The 22093-nt window shown below is 40.4% G+C and overlaps 1 protein-coding gene across 2 annotated transcripts in view; it reads right to left on the bottom strand.

The window, feature by feature from the left end:
• Positions 1–14716, bottom strand: part of jmy (junction mediating and regulatory protein, p53 cofactor) — a 30151-nt gene extending 15435 nt beyond the window's left edge. For both annotated transcript variants that reach the window (XM_034095637.1, XM_034095638.1), the window contains exons 1-2: positions 13437–14716; positions 5578–5751 (exon numbers count right to left, since the gene is read on the bottom strand). In XM_034095637.1, coding sequence (XP_033951528.1) covers positions 5578–5751; positions 13437–14273 — 1011 coding nt within the window. In that variant the 5' untranslated portion in view covers positions 14274–14716. The remainder of the gene's footprint in view (positions 1–5577; positions 5752–13436) is intronic.
• Between the last annotated feature and the right edge of the window lie 7377 nt (positions 14717–22093).

Genomic DNA, 22093 nt, shown 5'->3' with positions numbered 1-22093 from the left:
TCAGCTCCCTTTTCGTCACAACGGTGCGGTAAAGCGACTGCAGTACCGCTCCCGCTGCTCCGATTCTCCGGCCCATCTCACGCTCCATTGTTCCCTCACTCGAGAACAAGACCCCGAGATACTTGAACTCATTCCCTACTTGGAGTGGACAGTCCATCGGTTTCCTGCTAATTTATTTTTAAATCATGCCATGGAGCCGCGACATTTGCATAATATCTATCCACATTTCAGTAAGATTTGCCCGTCAGCTAAGGGTTAACACAGCAGGTGTAAATAACCGCCCCGTGACAACCGTTGCCATGTGATAATGCAGTCAAAACAGTAACTGGAGCTCACTGCGCTACAAAAGTACAACAAACCACATGTTTAATTCATGTCTGCCCTCTGACCCTCTGGGCAGCAGGACACTGCAGTCCTCCAACACGCATTAAGGCCGTCCAACAATGCTCCATTCAGCAAAATACTTGACACCTTTTGTTGAGGATTCATTCAGGTGAGCTTTCATTCACCGATCCATCTGCTCTCTCTCTCACTGATTCAGTCACCACTCAGACACAAGATGTCAACTACTCAGAGGAGCACAGAGAGATAACAATGCAGAGAAGACACAGCTGAATATCTACTGTACACCGACGACACTTAGTCAATTCAACATTTATTCCATCGACAGGAAAGTAACTCTATTGACAATTGATTCACTTTTTAAGTCATTTTCTAAGCAATATTCTCAAGATCCGGCAGGTCATTTGTGACTTTGCTGCTTTTCTCCATTTAAGCAATAACACCGTTTTTGAACAGCACTTTCTTAAGAGTAGAATGGAAAAGAAATACCCATGAAAACATGTTATCGAATGTAATAGAAACATTAATATATAACAGATTTTTAGGTTATTTATTTGATAGATCAAAATATGTTTTGAAACAATATAGTTCTATAATAAAGATGGCCCTAATACCCTACTGTTAAACTCCGTGTGAGAAGCATCTGAATACAACGACAGCACTCAAATATCAACACAAGCAATAGCAGAACTCCTTGGAACTCTATCAAGCTTCTGATACTCGGTTGCTCTGAAGCTTTTCACATCACCTTTGTGACATTAAGTCGGATGCAAACTGCATGTAAATTAAAGTACCTGACCTTCTCTACTTCCCTTTCTTCTTTCTCATTAAGCATAAGATTTGTTAGTCTCCACTCATCAGTTTGGGAGAAACCAACCAACGCTGGCATCAAGGATTAATTTGCATACAGCTTTGTTTTCAGCCGTTGGATCGCCCTGAGGGGAGCAGGTGTTGGAGCTGAGAACTTTGGCAATGTGTGGAGTTCAGATTCTCACACAGAAAAAGCTAATGGTTGGGGGAAGGTACACCTCAAGTCTTCAGGTAAATGAGACTTCTACCATCTGTTGGGGGACCCACAAGACACGTAAGTCTGGATATCCTGCCTTTTAGCCTCTAGTAAGCTCCAAAAACAGTGTACTACAATCCCATAATGCAACTTCAAAGTATTTGACCTCTCTGCCTCCGAAAGGCCCACTGTTTTCAAATATGAATCCACTAGTTTGAAAGGGACGTCTGCACAAAGGAAATAAGATGGATCTCTGGATGGTTTTCCATAAATTATGAATATATTTCTGATACATCTTTAACAATATCAGCATTATTATTAATATAACAAGATATTTCAGGATTATTCAGTTGTAAAATCATCTTTTTTTGGTCTTCTATGACAGATTTCTTTCGACAACCTTGGCTTTGGAAAAACCTTTCTCTATTCTACTTTATAGTATATCATTTAGTGGGAATGAAATAATTCCCAAACCCTACATTCCTGAGACATAATTTATCATGACAAACGTAGGAAAACATCTCGTAGCTTGAAAAATGACAAATAATGAAGCAAATAATAATTAAACAAAATGCCTCTTAAGGGCATGAAGTGACAAAAACTTTCAACATGTCTCTATTAAAGCCCATTGTAATTTCAGGCTGATATTTCCTCACAGCAGCAGCCGCACACCTTTAGTTAATCTGCCAAAAAGGCCACATTATTAACCCGAAACTACACAAAAAGCACACTTCAGATACTCAAGGTCCTTGACATGCTTCACACGTTGAAATTTCACAGATATCTGTTACGGTTCTTCCGCAAAACGTTCACATGTAAGAGGTTTATCTCTCATTCAGAACAATGGAAACCTGTGATCTCTGCACACCTCGTTAGCTCAAATAAACACCTGTGTCATGGAACACGATGATGTCATCGCTCCAACTGACACGCTCAGAGCAGCAGACTTCAGATAGAGGTTAACGGTCCTGCCCTCAACAGCTCTACGTCAATTATGGGGTGTCATCATATTCCGTTTCCATGGAAACGCATCCCTCGCCATAAAACACGATGTCGCTATAACTCCAATGAAAATGTTCAAAAAGTGCTCAAACTTCACATGTGTGCTAACAGTCCAGCTGTGACAACATCTACGTGAGAGTTTTTCAGATTTCTTCAAATGCCGTTGCCATGGTAACACAAGGCTCGCCATGAAACACGGTTTTCTCATAACTTCAGTGAAAATGCTCCAAACGGCCCCAAACGTCACAGGTTTGGTAACGATGCAGCCATCAACGCATCTAAGCGTATTATGGGATGTCATCAAATGCCGTTGCCATGGTGACAGATCATTCGCCATGAAGTTAGTTCAAAAGTTTGCAGTTCAAATATTCTGCTGCTTTTCCAAGCCTTTTTACTTTCTTTTCTTCTCTCATCACACATTCAAGCCCCCAGTGTTCATGTATCATTTCAATCTAAATTATTCACTTTCTTCTTACACATTACATTTCAGCATAATTCAGCGTCAGCTTTTCAGCATAAAGCATTCCCACCAGCAATTTATTCAGGAATTGCATTCTCTAGTTATTATTATTATATATTATAGTACAAACGATTAACTGATTAATTGACACAATATTCTGCAGATGTAATCATGATCAAACCTATTATTAATAACAGTCAGCTTAGTATATCTGATGCTTATTTTTTTTTACCGTCAGCAAATCCCAAGAAGAGACAGACACAAACAATGTCTCTAATATAAAACATACACACACAAATCTTTATTTTAATTTCTTAATTAAGGCTAAAACAGCTGGACACTAGTATTTTTAACAATGTCACTCAAAAGGAGTAAATAGTTTGTTGGGGACTACTTTAAACAGTGGAAGGATCTACATGGGGCTCTGGTAAGTATTTGGACGGTGTATGTGGAATTGAGTTAAAAAAGAAACAGTGTGTGTTCATAGTAATGAGAACCAGGTCAACCAGTAAAACAGTGAGGCTCATTGATGTGGGTTCTTTTGTACTTTTTGGACAACAATAGAGCTCTTTGGCACAGAGGAAGAAGACATGGCAGACACACACAATTCCTGTTGTTCGGATAAATTCATTGATTTGGACTTTCATGGAATTTGTTGACGATAACAAAAACATCACTAGAGTGATGTTTTTAGAGAAAGATGATCCTTAAATGTTGGTGATTCAGTGAAAGGCCTAATTTAGAACAGCATCCACCCAAGAACCTTAATCCCATCCTACTGTAACCAACACTCACAGAACACACCCACACAGTGACTAGTGTTGGTTAGTGACACGATGCTGGAGGAGCATGCTGTGTGAGGAATGTAGTTCAGAGACGGGAAAGTTCTCACAACAAAACAGAGGGGTGAAAGGGTTTCTGAAGGGAGAGACCGCATGGTTCCAGTTCAACAGCATTCAATACTTTGGAACATAATATGAACGCCTGCACAGTCCACTCAAACTGCATTTCCTCCCTAACGAGATGCAGATGTTCGGCTCATGATATTTACACTGTTGTATGAATCTGTTATTTTTTCCAACACTGACTTTCTCCTCTTGTGGGTTTATTCCGACACAATGGTTTGGAGGGGAAGGGACACACCTTTACGCAGTCAGTGGTTATTAGAATTACAAAGGCTGTGGCGGAGAATAAGTCCCTATACTACGGAGCATCTGTGGAGGAATAGATTGCCAGGAAATCTCAAAATCGTAAGCAGCTTGGGAGGCTTCAAGCTGGCGTTTAAGAATTGGCTCAGAGGATATTCACAGTGGGATGTTTCGTCTGATAACAGGTGTTATTCTGTTTTTATTTGACTGGCTCTGTATTGTTGTACAGTGAATACGTTGTTGAAGTACTGAGGAGGAATTGTTCATGTCATTCATTTGAGTGGAACCTACTGTAATATTTACATTGTCATTCAATCGGTTGGTTGGCTAGATAGTCCTGTGTTTTCATAACTCAAAGACGAATATTCAGATTAAAAAAGCTAGAATCTTAGAACTTTTTCCCCTCAAAGTATGACTCAAATGGGTAGTTCAATCATTAATGAATGAATACATCAATTATTAATAGGACAGGTGCATGCTGGTCATCTTTAAGCAACAGGAGGTGATTCAGTCCTCACTAAGTTAAGTCTGAACACACAGAAGTAAAGCACATAGTTTTATATTCAGCATGACTCACTCACTATTCTGAGAATAGCATCGTCTTGGATGTGCATCACAAACAATCGTATAATAAATCCGCTCAGAAAGCACAGAGAATCCTGTTCCTCATAACTGCAGAACATTATATTTTTAAGTTCAATCAAAAAATGGTTGGGACATTTCGTCAGCAATTATCAAGTGATGTTCTTTGCCCTCAGGAATACCCGCTATGATATCAGACAGCATACATATATATTAAACGCCCAAGTAACTCAAGCAGCAGCAAACTGCAAAGACAGTCGTTGTGGTTCTGATGCCGTATTTCTGTTTATTCAAATATGTAATTTAATATTTGTATTGTAAAAGAAAAACATAATATTCCTTCACCCTGCAGTTTTGTTTCAATATGATCATATAGATTTGGTCTACAACATATTCCTGCTGAGCTGTTAAAGGAGTAGTCCAGTGTGTGTGAAGGACCCCCCTATTGACCCAAACCATGCGTGTGTCAAGACTGAACCAGCTCAATGAGACAGTGGAGATTACCTTGAGGATTTACTTCCCTTTTCAAGCCTCTAATAAAGGAAAACAACAACAAGTGAGCGCAGAAAGAGTGTGGAAACAAGAGTGTGCTGAGGCTGCAGAATGACCGAGTGGTTTAGTGGCTGCTGTAATAATACTTATGCTGGTTGTTAAGCCGCTCTGGGTGGAGGGAAAAAGCCTCTCTGGCTGATCCTCTGATCTGCGAAGCCCCCGGATGAAAATCTACAGGGCGGCTACATCATCGTCATCATCATCATCATCGGCACATGTATCCTCAGCAACTAATGTCCTTACACTGGGCTTAGTGGGCTCCATGAAGGACATTACCATGCAGCGGTGCTTGTTCCCAGCACTAGCCATGGCTTTTCAAACCTAAAGAACAGCATCTAACTGGTGCAGTCACAGTGTGTTCCAGGACAGACCAGTTAGCCGGCTACCGTGAGGTCTAAACCTACTTAAATGAAGCCCCAAAACAGATGGTAGTGGTATCTGCGTGTGTGTGTGTGTGTGTGCGTGTGTGGGATCGTGTGCATTACCTTAATCTGCTGTCTGCGCAGCATGGCCAGCTCCCTCATGTCCCTGAAGGGCTGCAGCAGGTAGTGGTAGAGCTGGGTTGTCGCCTCCAGCAGCTCTCCATACGCCTCGTCCTCCTCCGGGTACACCTGCAGCAGCTCCACCATGCTGTCCAGGGCTTTGTGTTTATCCAGCACCTGGGACAAAACAAGAGGAGAAAAGATGTGGCGGTGAATATAGAGACACACATGTAGCAACATAGTCTTCTCCGACTTTAAAGGGCAAGGATGGTGTTATTTTTAGATGTTTTATCGTCTGTAAATCCCATGGAAAGACCACAAATAATTATTATGCATTAGTCCGCCTCTTAAAACAACTTCACCGAGCCCGTCAGTGGGATTTAGCCCAGAGCCTATTGCTGTCTAATGACAGCATTCATTTTGATGATCTCCATTTTAACAGGATTCTGGTTCTCAATTTGGACTATTTGCTATTTTTGTGAGACATAATTCAATGTAAACTCAATACATTTGGACGCTTTTTTCATCATTTATAAACCAAATGATTAATCTAGAAAGTAATCTGTTATTAAAGCAATAATACAAATCATTGGCTGGCCCTAGCTTTAGAAAACTTAAACAGAGGTGAATAGTTCATTTGACGGAGACTGTTTCAGCTGTTTTTTTGTTTGTTTTTTATAGGATTTGTTGACAAAAGAAAAATGAAGAATAACAGAAAAAAGGATCCTTTCAACGAATCCAACTAAGTAGAAATGTATTGAGAAAAAGAGATACTTTCGATGTATTATCTCGACATATTGCCAGGTGAAGAACAAATAAGCCCTTTCCATAGAGCTAGTTATAATAGAACCATGGTTGTGACGCTTTGCTCATTTCACACAGGAAACTGCATTTCGTAAAGTGATTCTAATCCAGGATTACAATGGGTCCTAAACGTAAGTGAGTTCCTCTGTAAAGATGTGTGTGGTCAGATGCTATCAAATATCTTGTTGAGTGGAGTACAATGAGAATAAGTTCTCCCAACTGTTGCTTATCCGTACCATATGTCCTGCTATCCACAGACTGCTCATTGTTCCAGAGATAAACGCTGCAATCAAAACAGCTATTGTACACACAAATACAATTCATCTCAGAAGCCAGTAGCTCTAGCTTCATGCAGCACAATACTGCTCCTTCACTTCTGCCTCAGATAATATTGAAATGTGCCTCCACCCAGTCTTCGAGCAAAGCGCTGGATAAAGTGCTCTTCTCTCTGCAAGGAGCTATAGATATGAATAGAGACTCTTATATGAACTCCAGGCTGCTTTTCCAAAGCCCTCCACGTTGGGGAAAGACACTGCACGATTCAGCTCGAACACTGCGCCTACTGTTTACCTTGGGCCTGTGTCTCCGTGGTAACCACTGGCCAACCCGTACAGCGCCTCCCTGACCCTGCAGTCGATGATAGCCCAGAAAACTGTCCTGCTTGGACTCTAGCTACGCAGAGCAACTAAGTGTTAGCTTTCCTTTGCTATTTCACTTACAAACCGTTAAAAGATTGCTGGAATAAAGAGTCTCTTGACACTGGATGTTCTATTACTACTTCCTTTTAAGTCAGTGTTTCTTTAATCTCCTGATTTAGTTTTATTTACATAGATGATGAAAGGAATGAAGCCAGAGGGTCAGTGACTGTGAGCTAAAGAGCCTGCACTTCAAGAAGCCAGCAAGACTCTTAATTAGAGACAAAACAATTAACTGAATAATTGATGAGATGATTGACCGTACAAGCACTTTGTAGCTATTAATTATTTAAGTTTTCTTTTTTTTTTTTTTTTTAAAAACTTAAGATACCAAACAGTCCCCTCCTCACAGGTTCCCAATCTTTAGGGACGTCTGAGATGTAAGTGCACACACTTATTATCCTTTAGTGTTGGATAAATCTCAGTGAAATTATTCATTTATCTTTGGGCTTCAGGAAATAAAAACAAACAAAAAAAGATCAGTTACAATCAATAATTTAAATAATCTTTCGCTTCTGTCCCAAATTAAACTTTTGATTGATCTTGCCTCGTGTGATGTTGATGGTTAACGGGTCAATGAAGTGGAAACTAGAGATGTCCGGATCCGATCACATGAAATATTTTTACTATTTTATTTAATGTTACAAAACAAAAATGACCATGTTCACGTCTTAAAGTCATCCTGAGGCCTTAGTTTTGGTTTAAAGTTACACAACATCATGTATGTGTTGCTTCTTTTGGGCTTGTTTTCATAGACCTGGTTGCTTATTTCTCTCAAATCTGGCAACAGAGTGGGCGCAGTGTCTAATAGTAGCAGTAAGCTAACGAGAGGCTACGTTCAGCTGGTGACTCGGGAGTCGGGACAGAGAAAATGTCAGGAGTTTGGAAGTATTATAAAATTGAAAGCGAAGGCAGTGTAACAGCCAGATGCAATGTTTGCAAGGCGGAGGTTCCTCGTGGTGGAAAGAACAGAGCTACTTTCAACACGACCAATCTAATACGCTACCTGAGAAACAAACACCAACAACAACACGACGAGTACGCAGAGGCCACTCAGGTAACGGCACTGAAACAACAGACACTTTCAGAGACTTTCAAAAGGAAAGAGAAACTGCCCCAGAACTGTGACAAGGCCAAACAATAACAGCCAAGATAGCTGAATTCATCGCGTTGGATGACCAGCCGTTATCTGTTACCTTTTTTTTCTCTTAATGCATTGCATAAAGATCGGATCGGGAAAAATCAGGTATCGGCAGATTGTCAAACTCAAATGATCGGAATCGGATCGGGAGCAAAAAAAGGTGATCGGGACATCCCTAGTGGAAACAGTCATACATGACTTTCAGTGAACTTATATCCTCTCATACCATGTTATAATTGGTCAAAAGCAATGTTTCCAAGCAAATAATATACAGTATATACACTCACTGGCCACTTTATTAGGTACATTTGTTTAACTGCTCGTTAAAGATAATATAATAAGCCAATCACATGGCAGCAACTCAATGCATTTAGGCATGTAGACATGGTCAAGACTGATCAGAATGGGGAAGAAAGGAGGTTTAAGTGACTTTGAACGTGGCATGGTTGTTGGTGCCAGACGGGCTGGTCTGAGTATTTTAGAAACTGCTGATCTGCTGGGATCCTCACGCACAACCATCTCTAGGGTTTACAGAGGATGGTCCGAAAAGGGAAAATATCCAGTGAGCAGCAGTGCTCTGGGGGATAACGTCCTGTTGATGCCAGAGGTCAGGGGAGAATGGCCAGACTGGTTCAAGAAGATAGGAAGGCAACAGTACAGAAGACCATCTCTGAACACACAACACGTGGAACCTTGGAGCAGGTGGGCTACACAGCAGAAGACCACACAGGGGCCACTCCTGTCAGCTAAGAACAGGAAACTGAGGCTACAATTCCCACGGGTTCAACAAAATTGTACATTTGAGAAATGTTGCCTGGTCTGATGACGAGTCTCGATTTCTGCTGCGACATTCGGACGGTAGGGTCAGAATTTGGCATAAACAACACAAAAGCATGGATCCATCCTGCCTGGTATCAAGGTTCGAGGCTTTTATTGTCATATGTACATAGCTACAGTGCAACACAAAACAGATAATAGTGCAAGTAAATAAAATAGGTATGTTGTCAAGATATTGAAATATAAGTGGAGACAAACTGCACAACCCGTAACCCCGTTTAAATGAATAGAGTTCTCGCAGCCATCCAAAAGGCTTGTCGAGAGTCAAAGGCCGCATCCAGGCCGTGAGACAGTTATCTCTTCACATAGCTTATGTATAATTCAAAGTCTCATACCTGCTTTTAAATTGAAATATATTGTATTCTTTGTGTTGATGCATCACAAACACTGCTTCCTGTTTTTCCCAAAAACCCTACCCTAAGAAAATTGACAGAACTAAAAAAGTCAATTACAAGATCAAATGCACTCAATTCTCTTCAAACTAATTTGACTGAGGTCATTAAAATATACATGAGCATGTGTGTATACAATGTGCATCGAAAAGCAGTTCCAAGTGCAGTGATTCCGTAATTACTGGAGTGATAAGAGCTCTATCATCAGGACTACCTCACTCTTCCAGTATGTCAGTTCTAAATGTGCACCGTCTTGCTGGACTAATCTCTGCCTTTTAATTGAAATGTCTCGCAGAAGGAACACGCTGGACTGTAAACCGAGCAGACGTTGTGTAATAGCTCTTTAATGAACCTGAAAGCTAAGATGGGTCGAAGGAAAACTAAACCCCAACTTGAATCATGCAATGTAAACACACTAAGCTGAAATGTTTAGCAACAAAGCCACAGTATGGCAAACTCATCCCACGATGCAGCTAGTGTGCACACTCACCATGACTAAACAAAAGCGTTGTACGTCAACACATCACAACTTACAGTTCATAACCTGCCTATTATCCTTTTGTGAATAAGTCAGTGTTAATCGAGTTGGGATGTACAGTAAAGGTCAATGTACATGAGAGCTGAACACATTGGTCAATTAGCCAGAACATTTCAAAGCAATCATTTTGATTTCCATCCTTTTTCAAACAACAACGCAACATATTCTTTGCTTCTAGCTTTTCAAAGGAATGAAATAGTTCTTATTGTCTTTCATGAGAAGTAAAGTGAATATCTGTGGTTTTGGGGAGTTGATTGAACAAAACAAGCCATTCAAATGGATCAACGCAAGGGTCCGAAAACTAATCAGCAGAGGAATTTAACTGCAGTCTTAATGTGCATTAGCAGGTTTGCATTATACCGTACTTTTCGGACTATAAAGCGCACCTGCATAGAAGCCGCAGCAGCTAAATTGTCCGTCTGTCTTGCTCTCGTTCTGTCTCTCGGTTCCACTTTTACTTTGGCGCACTACCTGTCACTCTTTTCCGGCCTCCAGCTTTTCCTGCTGGAGCCCGCCGCTTAAAGGTGGCGGGCGCGGACCGGTCATAGAGCCCATAGTATTACAGGTGGTTAATTTTACCTGTAAAATCCATAGATTTAGGAGGTTCCCTAGTGGCCGTTAGCTGTACACAAAAAATGGGGGAAAAAGTCGCGGCTTATAGTCCGAAAAGTACGATACTCAAGTAAGTCTATGTTTAATACCAAACAATGACTGTTTACATTGGCATAACTATGATCAGGTTGTTTGGATTACCTGTTACATGTGTTTGCCAACGTAAAACACAATATCCCGGATATGTAGATAACCAGGACAAGCCTCCTCAACAGCTGATTCATGTCCATGTAAATGCACTCGCATTAAGCTTGCTTTGACCATGCTGCTTCACTTTAACCACCCCTCATTACAAATGTAGTTCATGTTTAAACAGACCTCTTTCCACTATCATCACACATACACAACTATAAGGTGAAGTCAATATAATGAATCTATTGGCTTGCGATGTGTCAGGTTGACTTTTGGCAACCTGATTCTGTCACAGGAAAACCGAAAAGTCTCATTGACCGATACATGCCCTACAGCCGTAGATCGTTTTCCACCGGTCTGGTTTTTGGCATATTTGGCCCAGTTCTCGTCCCAAACCTGACTGAGACTGGGGCTGCGTCGTGTGATACAAGGCACCACAGTGAATCTCCAGCTGCTCCCTACACAACATTGAAAAAAATGGGTTCCAGAAAACAAACACACCAGTGGAAGGAATCTGCATCACTAAAATATGTTGTGCTTCCCTTATCGCTAACGGGCAATACTCACAGCGCTAGTGAGTACCTGAGAATTATTTTCCGATTCTTTGTTTTACTATACATATAGATGCGTTGTACAACATCCTGGAGGTTAGACACATTTTTTGTCCAACCAAAAGTCCAAAACCAGAAGATATTCAATGTATAATAACCAACATGAAAATCCTCATATTTGAGAATCTGGAGCTAGAAAATAAATGTTGCTCTAAAAATGTATTCAAAATGAATAATGTTCAGTTTCTGCCTATCCACTGATCGTTTAAATGGTATCATGTCAGTTCTACTGCTGACTCTCACTTGGCCCTCCCTTATCACCGGGATTTCACTCATTCTACCAGTAACACAGAAAGTCATCCCTCACTTGCAACAGGGCATCCATGAAACTCTTACATAACAATAAGATCCACCCGATTTTAGAGCTTCAGCAATTAGTGGATTCATTGATCGACGGAAACACTGTGTGAACCGTTGGCCGGCATTAGCATACCTAATCTTTCATTTAGTAGGCAGAGCGTACCAATGGATGCATTATGCAGTATGCCATTTCAAACACAGCCTATAATAAAAGAATGACTTCCTGTGTGTGTGCCATTCAGTTGAACAAAGCAACAGGTGAAAGACCCTGCCTGGGGCATTGTCTCCTCTCCAGAACACACAGTGACTGTGATTTTACAGTTGAGTGCACAGTAGTTCCACGATGCGTGTTTACGTTTATTCTAACTGCTTGGGGATATTTGCAGTGGTGAAATGTATCTTTCATCAAACTTAACTTCTTGTATTTTACTTGAGTATTTCTAAAACATGCAACTTCAATTACATTGTCTGACAGCAAATGTTCTTATCCTTTGTGTCCAGTGAAAGGCATTTATCTCAAGACTTGTTGATTTTTAAATGTTTCAAAAAAGTGAATGATCACATTTTCTGTTCCTTTACAGGTTAAGAAAATGTCCTATTACTGCAGATAAATAAACCAGCTGTAACAATGGCACAAAGATTAAACCAGAACAAACAGTATTTTACTTTTACCTCCACTTGCACATTCCCTACAGACTTAACTGAAGACATGTTAGCTTCTTACATGCTTTTTTAGCTAAAAACACAACTTCAGCTGTCAGGAAACAATCTCAACAGCTGTGGTGACACTCGTTTCTGTAACTCCACCTCCAATTGTTCTCCTATTATTTTTCTAGGAGACTCCCTTTAAAGTGTTCAACCAACTGGAGTGTGATGTGTGGCCGGAGCAGATCATATTACAGGCCAGAGACCGTGCGGCAACAGATGGTAGATCACAGGGGGACAAAGGAAGAGGAGGAGAATGAGCAGACCATGAGGCTCAATTATGCTCTCAAAACGACGTGTTCTTTGGAGTCTGTGGTTGGTCTACAAAAATATCTTCCCATGTAATGTAAGGCTGGCTTTAACGAGTGTAAAAATGTGCTTTTCATAAAGTACAAACAGATTCATATCACAACTGCATCTCCTTCAAACGTGGTGGACGAAGTACTGAGATATGTTTCACTATGTAGAAAAATGTTGTTACAAAAAGTGTGAACGTTTTAGCTTTAAAAATGTACTTGAAGAACAAAAAGTACTTATTCTACAAATCGGCCCATATCAAAAAGAATACATGATATATTACTGAATGATACTAATTGATGAATTATTGTGTTCATCACCTGTATGTGGCAGCTGGTAAAGGAGGAGCTTATAACGGTTTAATGCCAGGTAGCTTGTGAATCTCAACATGGGATTGTTATCTTCAACCATAATAAATAGGTCCTTGATTATATTGTGCATTATTAATCTGAATATTCAAGTTTTAACATAATGTAGTGGGAAAAAAGTAGGGATTTTTGGACATGACTTTATTATTTCAAAATTGAATTTAAGAGCAGTAGATGATCATGTAAGAATAAGTGAATGCACCTCTTGCATGCATATTCTGGCTCTCTCTTCTATTATTAATCTGAATATTCAAGTAATTAAAGTTGTAAAATAATGTAGGGGAGTAAAATAAACAGGAATATTTGGATCTGACTTGCAGTTTAGTAGAAACATAAAGTAGCAGGTAATGGACACACTCGGGTAGAGAACAAGTATTTCAGAATTGAACTTAAGAACAGTACAAGTGCATTAAAGAATATGTGAATTCACCTCTTGAATGCGTCTTTTGGCCCTCTCTAGAGCATCTTCGTAGCCCTTCTGCCTCAGCTCGCTCAGGCTCTCGTAGTACTCCTCCGTGTCTTCGCTCTCGGAGAAAAGCACCTCGGAGAGGATCTTCCAGCCGCAGGTGTCCAGGGCATGGCCCAGGTACACCTGCAGCTGGTAGCACAGGGCGTCTGTCTCCCGCTGGGACACACCTGGGGCTCCGAATATCACCGACCACACACCGGACTGCTCCTCGGGAAAGGAGGGTAAACACGGCTCCAAGTCCGAGTTGACGGCGGTCAGCTGGAGGTGCACTGCCCCCAGGTCCTGGAAGGAGAACAGCCCGGCCCAGCTGAAGTCCTCCCGGCCGCTGCTCTCACAGTCCCCTAGGTCAGCATCATCCGGGGAAAGCGGGACATCCACGGGGTCCAGAATCTCGATATCTATTACTTTCGGTGTCACAATATCCCAGGACCCTTGTGTGGGACTGACACACTCTGTCTTTGAACAGACGGGTTTTAGAGCGTTTTTGTCACCAATAACAGTCTTTGTTTTGGGTAAAGTGTGTGGTCTTACTTTACCCACTTGGCACGCTTCATCGTTCTTACTTTTTGTGTGCTTCTCTGCCACGGAAGTACCGGGGGCAGGAAGGTCCATGAAAGGGTCCAACAGCACGGTACTCCGCCTCTGGACGGTTCTGTTGTGGCAGGTTATGGCGAACTTTCCCTCGATGTCGTTCCAGGCCACGATAAAGATGAATTTATGCCTCTCTTTTTCGTCGAAGACTCTCGGTCTGACGGACACCCATTCGGACTCCAAGTTATCCTCCATCGTGAATGACATCTCATGCAGCCAGTAAAAAAGAGATTAGCTAAAAATAAATTTAAAAAAAAACTAAAGTCGACGCTAACAGTTAGCTTACGTTAGCTGGAAAAGTAAGATTTGACACAGGTGAAGTGAATCCTCCAACTAGGTAAATTAAGAAGGGAAACAAAGGCAGTCCAGCTTTGTTTACCCGCTGCCAGCTGCGTGTGAGCTGGAAAAAACACCGCAGCCAACGTCGCTATCCCCCCACACGGCCGGATTTGGGATCCAGACATTAAAGAAGTTCACGCGGCCGTACGAGCTCGCACACAGCGGCGCAAACCACGGAGGAAAGTCAGATCCATACTGTCCGTTGTTGTCATGACACCACCTGCACGTTTCTCGGTGATAACTAACCGTTGCTCTTTGTCCGCTTGCAGACAATGCGGTCGCGCGACGGTGTCACGTGTGAGCTTCTGTTTACAAGCAAGACAAGGTGCGTGCGTGCGTGCGTCAAATCCGGGGAGGGATTTAAATGGTGCACCCCCTCCCCCCTCTCAGTGTTGCGTTCATGTTTCATGATGTAAATAGAAAATGATAGTGTTGGAGAAAGAAGCCACTGTAATTGTGAAATGAACGTGATGAAACAAAAATAATACTGTTGTACAACATAGTATAATATTGATGTTAGGGAACTAAGTACATTTAACCAAGTACTGTACTCAAGTTGTACTTTCACTCCACTACCATTCAGAGCTAAATGGTGTACTTTGACTCCACCACATTTATTTAATACCTTTAGTTACTTTTCAGATTCGGAATAATCATAAGACATTTAAACAACACTTAAATCAGACTTTAGTCACACCTGGAGAAAATCCACATGCTACCCTGCAGTATAAGCAGGATTTAAAATTATCTATACATTTACCAGCTGTGATAAACACAGTATTACATCAATAATTATAATCAAAACAAGTCATATTATATATATAATTCTTTAATGAGCCAATCTGCCCTTTTGGTACTTCAAGTATATTTTGATGCTAATACTTTTGTATCTATCAAAATGAAATATATTTATGTACAGTTTATATGTTTTGTAAAATCTTGACTTTTGTTATGAAGGATAATAAGACATTTTATAGTTAAATAATTCATAGATATTTGATGTATGCGAAATACATCTTGATGAAGGTTCTCAAATCACAATTTTAAGGTAAGACATGTTTCGTGCTAGTCAGTAAACTCATAAAAACATTTTTTTCCATAGGCCCTGAAGGCAGCACAATTGTCCCTTTACTTGGAGAGTTTATCAAACCGAACGTCAGGCAAATGCTTAACATTAATCTGCATTATTTTGTTTGTATTATATTTATTCTAATTCTGTAATTGAATGTCTTAAAATACAGTATTTATCAGTTCTCCTCTATTCTCATTCTGCTTTCTTCAAGTCGCAGTGTCTCTCCGCCTCTGTCAAATGGATGTATAATAGCTCTGTCCCCTGGAGACGTGCACGAGGAGCATAAACATCTGCACGTGGGAAAATCCGTGACGTAGGCGCGCAGAACGTAACGACGGCAGGATGCTGTACGGCTAGTAAACAGAGCCAAAAGACATAAAGATAAACAAAGCTTAAAAAATGAGAAATATTACATTTTCACAAGTGTCTGTTAACAAGCAAATGTGTATTTGATACATATTTTAGTTGAAATTGTACCTTTTTTATCCTTATTTTCTTTATATTTCTTTCATTATTTCCTTATATATTTTGTTCTATATGTAGGCCTACCTATCTACCCTACCCTTGATGTCAATGTTTAGTGTGCATATAATGTTTGATGTACATCTATATTGTCTTGAATAAAGGAGAAATCCAGAAAAAAACATACTTTCTCACACACAAATCCCAGTTTTAAAAACATTTTGTCTTTTCATGCACTAGAGGGCAGCAGCAGCACATATACCATCTGTCTTCTTTATACAGGGAACAAAAGATTAACACTGCTGTTATTTGCATTGTTTGATACCATAGAATCAAACAATACTTAAATGATCAAAAGTAAAATAAGTCACTATGCAGAATGTCTCATTTTATGTAATATATTATAGGCTATTACATTATAACACAATAATATACAGTACCAGTCTAAAGTCCGTACACACCTTCTCATTCGAAGGTTTTTATTTATTAGATTTTTTTTCTACATTGTAGATCAATACTGAAGACATCAAAACTATAAAAGAACACATATGGAATTCTCTAGTAAACAAAAAAGTGTTAAAAAATCCAGAATATGATTTATATTCTTCAAAGTAGCCCCCTTTTGCCTTGATGAAAGGCTTTGCACTCTTGGCTTCTCTCTGTCAGCTTCATGAGGTCGTCACCTGGAATGGTTTTCAAACCGTCTTGAAGGACTTCCCAGAGGAGCTGAGCACTTGTTGGCTGCTTTTCCTTCACTCTGCGTGCGGTCCAACTGATCCCAAACCATCTCAATTGTGTTGAGGTCGGGTGATTGTGGAGGTCAGGTCATCTGACGCAGCACTCCATCACGTTCCTTCTTAGTCAAATAGCCCTCACATAGCCTGGAGCTGTGTTTGAGGTCATTGTGTGTTGAGAAACAAATGATGGTCCCAGTAAGAGCAAACGAGATGGGATGGCATGGCGCTGCAGAATGCTGTGGTAGCCATGCTGGTTAAGTGTGCCTTGAATTTAGAATAAATCACCATCACACTTCCTCCTCCATGCTTCACGGCGGGAGCCACACATGCAGAAACCATCCGCTCACCGTTTCTGCGTCTCACAAAGACACTGCGGTTGGAACCAAACATCTCAAATTTGGACTCATTAAAAATACACTGGTCTAATTTTCATTCTGTGTTTCTTGTCCCAAACTATTCTCTTCTTGTTGTTGTTCATCCTCAGGAGTGGATATTGGCAGCGATTGGACCATGAAGGCCTGATTCACGCAGTCTCCTCTGAACAATCTGGATGCTGAGATTTGTCTGCTACTTGAGCTCTGTGATCATTGATGTGGGCTCTGATCTGACGTGCTTTAATTTGCGGTTTCAAAGGCTGGTAACTCTTATGTATTTATAGTCTGCAGCAGAGGTAACTCTTGCTCTTCCATTCCCGGGGGGGGGGGCGGGGGGCAAGTCATTCCACAAATTGACTCTTGACAAGGCACACGTGTTCATTGAAAACCATTCCAGGTGACGACCTCATGAAGCTGACTGAGAGGAGACAAGAGTGTGCAAAGCTGTCATCAAGGCAAAAGGGGGCTGCTTTGAAGAATCTAAAAAAAAATCATATTCTGGATTTGTTCACACTTTTTTGTTTACTAGATAATTACATGTGTTGTTTCATAGTTTTGATGTCTTCAGTATTAATCTACAAAGTAGAAAATATTAAAATAAACAAAAACTATTGAAAGAGAAGGTGTGTCCAAACTTTTGACTGGTACTGTATAGAGAGGCGAAGTCCCTCCCCTTCCGGGAGCCTCCATGGGACCCCGGAAGCGTAAAATTATACATTGAAGTCAATGGAGAGAGAAAGGTTATCTTTTGATCCCGTTTGAATTGTGCCACGAATGACACATATGATGTTTGTCAATTTAAAAGAATATTTTGCAAGTCAAAAAAATTTAAATGTGTCGTAAAACTGTGAAGTTACACATTTTTTTGTGTGAAACCGCTCAGTGAACTACAGGTCTCTGGTCTCGCACAATACGCGTCACCATCACAAAGACGGCCGTCACGTTAGCACATTTCACCTGTTTCTTTCAGAATGAGAATAAAAGTATAAAACGAGGTGACTACAAGTCTGGACACGTTGAGAGCTGTACATACACGAAAGGGGAGTTAGTCGGTTCTGTAAGAGCAGCGGGACCGGCTTTACAAGATGTTGGTGAGTAATATGAGTGCAATGTGTAACGTTAATGTCAGCTAGCTAACATTAGCTAACAAGGTACACTAACGTGTTTTGTTTCAGTAACTAGTGTTCTCCTTTAGAACTTCGTGGTCTCTGTGTGTGCTGTGGATAACATTAGTGTTCACAAGAACAAGGTACACTCCCGTGTTTTGTTTTAGTTGCTCTTCAGATTGAAGCGGCCAGTTTTATATCGACTATACAGTATAGTCTATACTGTATGTGTGATCTCCTTTTACATCTCGTTGTGTCATTTGAGTTTATGTGCTGTGTGTAGATTCAAGGATTTTGGTGACATGAACATGACCATCGCGGAGGCAGTCCAGTTACCATCCTTCTGTCTCCGTGAGGAGGGTGGGTCATATATCACCCATACTGGCACCAGTCCAAGGGCAGCTGCACATCACAGACCGGAGTCTCTGCTACTTTGTTGTGTGGACCAGAAGGAGGCGATCATCATCCCCATCCCCAAAGACCCTGCATGGCATGGAAATCTCCTCCTCCTGGAGAACTTCTACACCCAGCATATGCTCCCTGTGTTGGCCAGTAGAGAGGAGGACATTTAAATAAACATACTCTTAACACCCTGGGACTCTGCGTTGTGTTCCGTATGTGTGATGGGGTGTTATGCAGAGGGGAGGAAAACAGGACACAGCAGATTGGGATTGTGGTGGAGACGCTGAGCAGTTATTTCATTGTTGCATGTAATTATTATTATACTGCGTGCTTCTTAGTTATTCCATCTTTTGCTGTAACATGGATCTGTATGTAACTCTATATTTACTTGTTATCTACCACACTTCCTTCTACATCATACACCATCATTATACATGATGGTGTATATAGGATATATATATTTGTATACATTACATATCTGTAAATTGTCTAATTTAATTTTTCGTATTTGGGATTGTTGGAAACGTATTTTTGATCTCTGTCTATAAACACAAAATGAGTAAGATTGACAATAAATTTGACTTTGAAAAATATATATATTCTTTATGAAAATAGTTGACTGTTGGCGAAATGAATCCAAATGAAACGTTGGACTGAACTACAACTACGCCTTTAAATCTCTACGGACTGTTTTTCAGTGGGATGGCAAGTTCCTATCTTTAAACATTTATTAGTTTTTTCTCAGAACAGATTTGATTGAAGTTAATTTAGCTTTGCCGACCATGTAAGGTCATTATTAAAAAGGTACAATCAATTTGTTTAGGGTTGACTAAAATAATGATAAACATTTCATTTGGATAATTTACTGACAGAATAAGAAACTCAATAATGCTCTACTCACCTGTTCCTTTTTTATAAAGTGAAACAGTTGAAACGATAGATTTTTAGTAAACTTAAAAACAACCTTCTCCAAAAGCTATCAAGGAATATACCAAATACTTGTTTTAGAACTTTATTACGTATTATTTGTATATAGTTTGAGTGATCCATAATTGACAGAAGCTTGTGTTTACACTGACCTGTCACTCATATATTAATGTCTTTGTAACTTCAGTAAACCACTACCTCACTAATTTCTTTCATTCATCACGGTTCAGTAAACTAAGTGACACATGAACCAGTTTAATAATTATAATAACGTAGGATTGCAACTCTTTGAAACTGTAGGTGGCTCTTAAAAGAGCCGTTGTGTTTGGGTGTGCTGGTCTCAGGCCAGTCTAAGCCCTCTCTCCGGATGCGGCGCGCCAGCTGGATGTCCTTGGGCATGATGGTGACCCTCTTTGCTTGGTTCATCTTACTGGGGGGGGCAGCTGCATGGATGTCGGTGCAGTCCACAGTCATTGTGCAGTTGAAGGCAGAATGAATTTATTATTGACTGACAGCACAACTTCATGTCATACAATACATTGACTTTATTTGTAATTGTGTAAAAACATATGAGCATAATGATTAGCAAGCAGGACCTGCAGGAACAGAGCACGGTGATGGATGGAGCTGGGAAGAGAAAGAATAAAGAAAACAGATCAACTTCATTTTCGGATATTAAAAATTCAATTTCAAAACAAGTTTCCGCTTCTACAGTTTTCTAGTGTGTAAAGATGATTTCACATGACCTATGCACAATATCACACTCAATACATGTGTGTCTCTGGGGGGTGCATTGTGCCTTTGATGTATATAAATAATATACCAGAACCAAATACTATTACGTACAGTGGAAATCAGGTTGCCAGTGCAGGTCAGTGTGCATGTTCCTCAGGGTCTCAGCAGCTACAGGTGAGGGAAAGGAAATAAAAGAGAAAAAGCTCAGTAACAACACTTTAAAGAATTATCTCTTTTAATAATGTTCTCTCAGTAATCACTCAACTACTGTCTTTCCAACAAACAGATTGACTCACCCTTATTGTCATCACAATGAAACACGTCCAGAAGAATCTGTCATGCAAAGCTCCCTGCCTGCCTTCGACTCTCCCTGACTGCTTCCTTAGCACCCGGTGGATGGCGCAGTATAGGCTACTCTTCAAATGTTTCACGAAATGCTTACCATCTACTCTTACTCTTACTTCATGTAATAAAATAATAACTTCATGGTAAGGCTACTAAAAATGACAATGCTAAGTAATGTAATGCTAACTAACGTGCTCGCTACTCGTCGCTACTAGCTAGGTAGCTAACTTGACTATATGTTCCATGCACAACATGTGTATTACCTGATATGTCTGATCCAGCGACTCCTGGTCCTTTCATCAGACGGGAAGCGATAGAACGAGCAAGTGGTATGATCACTTATGTGATTACAACCTGGTACAAAGCACACAGGCATCTTGTAAATGTGAATTTATTTTTAGAAATCTCTTATTTATTGGAGGGAATAAATCGGTTATGAGATCTTCTTCTTCTTCTTCGCTTTAATTACGAGTCGCAACCACTTGGAGAATTATCGCCTGTGACATCACTTACGCGAGCCAAAATGGGATTTGTAGTCTTTGTAGTCGCGTATTTTTCATAGTCTTATATTTCAACAGTTTTACGACAAAATGTGACTTTTTTGACATGGAACTTATTGTTTAAGATTGACAAACATCATATGTGTAGTTTGTGGCACAATTCAAACGGGATCAAAAGATACGTGTTCTCTCTCCATTGAATTCAATGTTAATTTTTCGCTTCCGGGAGCCTCCATGGGACCCCGGAAGCGTAAAATTATACATTGAAGTCAATGGAGAGAGAAAGGTTATCTTTTGATCCCGTTTGAATTGTGCCACGAATGACACATATGATGTTTGTCAATTTAAAATAATATTTTGCAAGTCAAAAAAATAAAAATGTGTCGTAAAACTGTGAAGTTACACATTTTTTTGTGTGAAACCGCTCAGTGAACTACAGGTCTCTTGGTCTCGCACAATACGCGTCACCAACATAAAGATGGCCGTCACGTTGGCACATTTCACCTCATTCTTTCAGAATGAGAATAAAAGTATACAACGAGGTGAAAATCACTACAAGTATGGGCACGTTGAGAGCTGTACATATATGAAAGTTAGTCGGTTCTGTAAGAGCCAGCATGCGGGACCGGCTTTACAAGGTTTCGGTGAGTAATATGAGTGCAATGTGTAACGTTAATGTCAGCTAGCTAACATTAGCTAACAAGGTACACTAACGTGTTTTGTTTCAGCAACTAGTTTTCTCCTTAAGAACTTCGTGGTCTCTGTATATGCTGTGGATAACATTAGTGTTCACAAGAACAAGGTACACTCCCTTGTTTTGTTTTAGTTGCTCTTCAGATTGAAGCGGCCAGTTTTATATCGACTATACTGTATGTGTGATCTCCTTTTACATCTCGTTGTGTCATTTGAGTTTATTTGCTGTGTAGATTCAAGGATTTTGGTTATCTTGTCAATTTGTTTGGTTATCTAGGCACAGCTGTGTGTGACTCCCTCTGGTACACTGGTATGTGTTTTCCTAATGTAGAGAG

The sequence above is a fragment of the Pseudochaenichthys georgianus genome, chromosome 12 (assembly GCF_902827115.2).
Source record: "Pseudochaenichthys georgianus chromosome 12, fPseGeo1.2, whole genome shotgun sequence".
Taxonomy (NCBI): Eukaryota; Metazoa; Chordata; class Actinopteri; order Perciformes; family Channichthyidae; genus Pseudochaenichthys; species Pseudochaenichthys georgianus.
Note: the sequence above shows the minus strand (reverse complement) of the source record. Positions and strands in the feature narration are given on the sequence as shown.